This window comes from Talpa occidentalis, unplaced genomic scaffold (assembly GCF_014898055.3).
Source record: "Talpa occidentalis isolate TD23 unplaced genomic scaffold, MPIMG_talOcc4v2.1 talOcc4.5, whole genome shotgun sequence".
Lineage (NCBI taxonomy): Eukaryota > Metazoa > Chordata > Mammalia > Eulipotyphla > Talpidae > Talpa > Talpa occidentalis.
In genome coordinates, this window is record NW_023604861.1 from 84,947,946 (window position 1) to 84,953,945 (window position 6,000).

The 6,000-nt window shown below is 40.2% G+C and overlaps 1 protein-coding gene across 1 annotated transcript in view; it reads left to right on the top strand.

Moving 5' to 3' along the window:
- The window catches only part of DGUOK (deoxyguanosine kinase), a 48,892-nt gene extending 43,210 nt beyond the window's left edge, over positions 1-5,682 (top strand). Inside the window, exons 5-7 of the mRNA XM_037527653.2 lie at positions 1,840-1,955; positions 3,016-3,115; positions 3,549-5,682. Of these exons, the coding sequence (XP_037383550.1) occupies positions 1,840-1,955; positions 3,016-3,115; positions 3,549-3,575 (243 nt within the window). The 3' untranslated portion in view covers positions 3,576-5,682. The remainder of the gene's footprint in view (positions 1-1,839; positions 1,956-3,015; positions 3,116-3,548) is intronic.
- Positions 5,683-6,000: the final 318 nt, after the last annotated feature.

The following is a 6,000-nucleotide window of genomic DNA, read 5'->3' on the forward strand; positions in this document are numbered from 1 at the left end:
GTGACAACAAGATAAATGGAAATAGAGATGAGGTTAAAAATTAAATAAATTCATGCCACAAATATTTGTTGATCCCCTACCCTGTGCTCAGCCTGTACAAAATCAACTCTGACCTGCCCCTTGGAACTCCCGTAAGGACTGGGCCCTGGGACTGCCCTCTGTCCAAGGCAGCTAAAATGCCTCTGTTGCTCTAGAGCCCAACAGAACACCAGGCTCTTAAAGTTTGGTTCGGCAACCTGGAGCCAGAGGTTAAAGGGGAGCTCTTGCCACTGCTACTAACTTCTCTTTGTCTGCCAGAGTCCACATTGCTACCTCCCTCACCTGAGGTGTTGTACTTAAGATTCAGACTCTCATGGTTGAGCACTTAATTTGCTATTTTGCAGATTTTATTTATTATCTAAGTAAATTATAAAATCCTGAGAATGAAGACTTAATCTAAGTTTGGGACACTTAATAATTGAGTGGGGAAAGGGAGCGACAAGAATAGATAAGTACTTGAAGTATTAACCTTTTGGATCTTACTCTTAATCAATTTGAATAGTTGAACATAAGACTGTCAGTGAAATTTGCTTATGTAATTTTGTTTCCCTAGAAGAAAGGATGTGAAGGAAAAGCAAATGTCATGTCTTTGTGAAGATTGCATACTACTTTTGGGAATAAAGTTTACATCTGGGAATAAAGTTTTTTAAGTGTTTGAAAGAGGGAAATCCTAAATAATGGGTTAATCCATTTGTTCTTCCCAGGACAGATGACACTGAATAACAAAATGTTTGCCAGACAAAAGCAGGCAATTAAGACAGAAAAAACATCTGAAGCAAAAGTTTTGCAATGTGAAAGAGCTTTTCTTGCCCACAGGAAGGCAAATCTGGCTGAAGCAGTGTGCCCAGGAAGTTGATAGTAGAGACACAGGAGTGTGATCAGACTCCGAAGAGCCTGTGTGATGGGTACAGGAGTGAAATTCTCTGAGCCAGTGTGCCCCAAACTTTTCTATTAGTTGACAGCAGAATAAAATGATGCACACTCAGGAAAGGGTAAGAGAGCAGAGGAAAGGTAGTCTCAAGCCTCATTTTTAAAAATTTGTTTTACCTATGCAGATTTTGCATTCTACTCCAGAGTGAGTGTTTGATAAGGTATTAAAGAGCTGCTTCAAGCTACTTATCATTTTGTAAATGTAATGCCTTTCATACTTCCTTGTACCTGAGGATTATGACTGCCGGCAGTATGGAGCCTGTGAGGTATTTCAGTGAAGAGAGTTGTGCCCTAATACTGCCGTGCTGTGGAAGGGCGGACCAAGGGGAGTGAACTGGAAGGAGAGAACACTTTTGCTAGGAACTTGACAAGCCTTACCTCAGAGACTCTTGTAGGGGTGAATGGAGGATGAGGAAATGGAAGCCCATAAAGAATGTACCATTAGTACATGGTAAGGACAGAAATTAATCCAGGATGTTCTTACCATAAGGCCCGAGCTCTTGCCACTTTACCATCTCCAGGAAGCAGAGAGCAGGAAAGTGCTTGTCATGGTCCAGTGAGGTGATAAGGACCTGACTAGGGAAGAGGTGAGAGAGTGGCCAGGAAAGAACCAACTGGAGAAAGATGAAAGAGAATTCAGTGACTTCCTGTATGTGGTTGGGAGGAGGGGAAAAAAGGGAAATTTCATGTTCCCAGGATGGGTAATGTTTCCATTAACCTGACTGAACAAGAAAACAAGCAGCAGAAATAAAGTTGTGGCTTCTAGCACCTGGGATAGACACCATAAGCGGGTCTTAGAGGCTAAAACAGCAGTATAACAGTTTAGTGAATATAACAAGTGTGTTCATCAGCCTGGGGGTTGTCTTTTAGGTTTGTTTGAAGAGACTGTGCCAGAGGGCCAGACAAGAGGAGAAAGGAATAGAGCTGGCCTATCTGGAACAGATTCATGGTCAACACGAAGCCTGGCTTGTTCACAAGACTACCAAGTAAGTAGAGAAGAGAGAGGACAGAGACTTGCCTCCCTCATTCAACTGTTAAAGCATAAAGGGACATACCCTTCCATAAGAAGGTTCCGAATGTTTTGGAAATGCTTGGAAATGTCAAGCATCATCCAACTCAGAAATTTAATATTGGATATAATCTGTATATTCCAAAAGGCTTTTGTTTACATTCTATTTCTCCATCTTTTTGTTGTTGTTGTTCTCTAGATTGAACATTATGATTGTTGATGTTGTTGGGGGGGGGGGTGGATGTCCTGAGAAAACTCCACAAATAGGTTTTATGGACCCCACCCCCACCCCAAACCAAAGAGATCCAAGACACCAAGGACTACAAATCCCATAATGTCATCACCACCAAAGGGAGGATTGCTGGGAACTGCGGGTGGAGTTAAGCAGCCAGGCTTGGTATATAACCAGACATGTGGTTCTTGGGGGCCCTTGATTTTTCAGTGGCTTACAGCATGCTGTTGGGGTTCCAGATCAGCAGAATTGGTTGGATGCTTTCACCAATTTCTCTCTTTCTCCCTGGGTTATTCATTTCTTCATTTCCGCTTTTTGTAAATAAACCCTTTATTACCCTTTTTGTGTGTACCTGTGGTTGAGTCTCATTATAAGTCCCTTTTAAGCGCGTGGGTGAGGACCCACAGTCAGGCAACCCATTTCACATTGGGGCTGCCCTGTAACAATGGTGATATAGTTAACTGTCAGGGTGACGGGCTGAAAGTTTTTAGAAACAATGTCCGTTTTACTATATGCTTTTCCTCCCCCAGGGTTGGTTTGCTGTCGCCTTAAAGTGTTTGGGGCTCAGACCTTCATTATCAGCCCCAAGACTAAAAAGAAATTTCAACCTTCTTTTTACTGGCAAACTTTCTTGAATTATCTTTTTCTTTAGCTGCTGGTTTACATGCAGTTTCATTGAGACTCCTGCCTTTAGTCCTGGCCTCTGAATAATAATAATTATTATTGTATTAATTATTTTGAACATATGAAACCTGGCTTGCTTTTTTTCTGTTTTCTGTCCTCTGAATATTCATGCTTCTTACAGGCTACACTTTGAGACTCTGCTGAACATTCCAGTGCTGGTGTTGGATGTCAATGATGATTTTTCTGAAGAAGGAACCAAACAGGAAGAACTCCTGGAAAAGGTGGGGAAGACCTTAACTTTTGCTTTCTAGTGATTGTACTTTTATCTTTGCTTCAAACCTCAGTATAATGGTTCTTATGCTTGTGCTTCAATTTGCGTTTCACACTCCAAAGCCTATGGGATCTTGTATAAGTTACAAATAAAATCCCTGTTCTCTAAATTATTTTAGACTAATAATTATTAAATAATGAACTTGTAGTGTGTGATTCCCAACTAATTTCCCCCTCTAAGTTATTCTAGAACTAGGGAAATGCAACTTCTGGATTCTGATCCAACCTCTGCCACTTGATGTATGACCCTGGGACATCACATTTCCTCTCTGTGCCTATGTTCCCTTCCTCACAAAAACCTCATGGGCTTGGCCTTGTGGATGGGCTAGTAGATAGTCTGCTGAAAATATAAAATTTAACTTCTGGTTTTTCTCTTCCCCTCAGGTAAACACCTTTGTAAAGAACCTGTAATCATGTTCTGGAATGTTCTGTTTGTCTCTCTGACTTTCTGAAGCTAGAAATATATTGAGTGGATCATGTTTCCATCCCTATTCCCATTCCCTTTTACCTAACCCTGGAGTGCTCTGACACTTGGTGCATGGCTTATGTTACTAGATGTTGCTATTTTTTATATCTCAAGAACTGCTAAAATAAAGTGTATTTAAGTTTTGGGTTTTTTTTTTACTCATCCAGTTGTTCATTCGTTCAGCATGTCTCTATTGGTGTCTCTGAACTCCCATTTAAACTAGCAAATTTTGCCAGAGAAAAGCCTTAACTTTTTTTCTTGAATCTTTCACCACAAGACTTCTTTATGTGACCCCTTGTTCCTTTTGACCTGCCAAGGCAGGAATTGCTCCCAGCACCATCACTCAAGCCCTGCCATGGGCAGAGGAGAAGTAAAGTATCTCAGGTGGACATTAAAGGGTGAGCTTCCAGAGCCAGAAAATGAAGACCAAACTCCAGAAAGCTCCTTAATATCTTCCCATCCAGCACTCTTGGTATGAGGGCTGGTGGGGGGAAATTTAGATCTTTGTCCTAGAGCTGAAAAGCCTGAACAAATGGAAGGAGAGAGAACATATCAGGAATCCAAAAGTTCAGCACCTGATGATTAGGGTTTGGTCATCGCTGCACTCTGACCTGTTCTGAACACCAAGTGAGCTCCATGTGACCTTCATGGAGCCAGTCTGTCTCTGCTCAAAAGAAAGAAAATAGTTTTATGTGTTGCATTTTTAAGTTTTAAGGACAGTGTACAGTCATGCTGTATAACATCATTTCGGTTCCTACTGCCCAGTGACATCACAGAGCACACTGCCAGAGTGCTGCAGGAGTAGTAAGTCATGGATGACCCAGCTCCCCTTTCAGGATGCCCTCAGAACTGTTAAATCAGGGATACAGGGAAGCACTGTTTAGAGAATAAGACACACAATGATGATATCACTTAACAAATGCATTTCTCAGGACCTAGCTCCATCTTTAGTCATGCATGACTCTGTTATAAGTGAGAAAATATGTTATTCCTATAGATGTGCTCCATTGCTGGAAATCCACAGGTCCATGGTCCAGTGGGAGCAGGGGCCTTGCTTTCAGCCCTTGACAGTTGTGCAGGCATTCAGGAAAATGAATGGGCTCAAGACTCAGTGTCCCGGGAGACAGAGCCTGTGTTTTCCTTTATGATTGGGAAAATGAGTGTAAGATTGGTTTCTAACAAATGCATGATGTTTTGAAATAAAACAGCATTTCTTTATATGACTTTTTAAAAATTTAATAGCTTTATTGAAAGGTAATCCACATGCCATACAATTCACCCATTTAAATATACAGTTCAGTGGTTTTTAAAGTGTAGTCTTAGGGTTGTGCAACCATCACCACAAACAATTCTAGAATGTCTTCATTACACCCAGGAAGAAATGTCAGACCAATTAATAGTCACTCCCCATCTCCCACCTCCGGACAACATCCACCTACCCTACCCTTTCCTAGGCAACCACCACTAGACATGAATTCATATGTGTGGAGTCACATAATATGTGGCCTTTTGTGACTAGCTTTCATTTTCAAGATTTTCAAGGGTTATCTATGTTGTAACGTCAGTACTTCCTTTTTATAGCTAAACATTTCATTTTATGAATAGAACCAACTGAAAGAATCACCTTTTTTTATTCCAACTATTGATGGACTTAAGGATTCTACTTTTTGGCTATTGTAAATAATGCTACTGTGAAAAAAATACCAGTTTTTGCGTAGATGTATTTTAATTTCTCTTGTGTACATATTGAGGTTATGAAATCACTGGGTCAATTAGTAACTCCATGTTAAACTCCTTGAGGAACTGCTAAACTTTTCTAAAGCAGTTGCACCATTTTACATTCCCTCCAGCAATATATGAGGACTCTAACTGCTCCACATCTTTGCCAGCACTTGCTCTCTGTCATTTTGATTATAGCTGTCCTAGTGTGTATGAAGCGGCATCTCTTGTGGTTTTTGATTTTCATTCCCCTGATAACTGATGATGTTGAGCATGTACTTATTGGTCATGTGCTTATTGGTCATACATAAAGAAAAAATTGGTCCATTTAAAAGTTGATTATTTGGCATTGTTGAGTTGTAAAAACACTTTATATATTCTACATGTAAGTCCTTATTAAATGCATGATTTACAAGTATTTTCTCCCATTTGGTGGGTACTTTGATAGTGTTCTTTGAAGCACAAAAGTTTTGAATTTTGTTGAAATCAAGTTTGTCACTTGTCTTTTGCTCATGTCTAAGAAATCTTTGAATAACCCAAGGTTACAAATATCTGCTCCTGGGTTTTCTTTTTAAGAGTAGTATAGTTTTAGTTCTTACATGAGGTCTGTGATCAATTTTGAGTTAGTTTTTGTGTGTGGGAGAAAGAGAA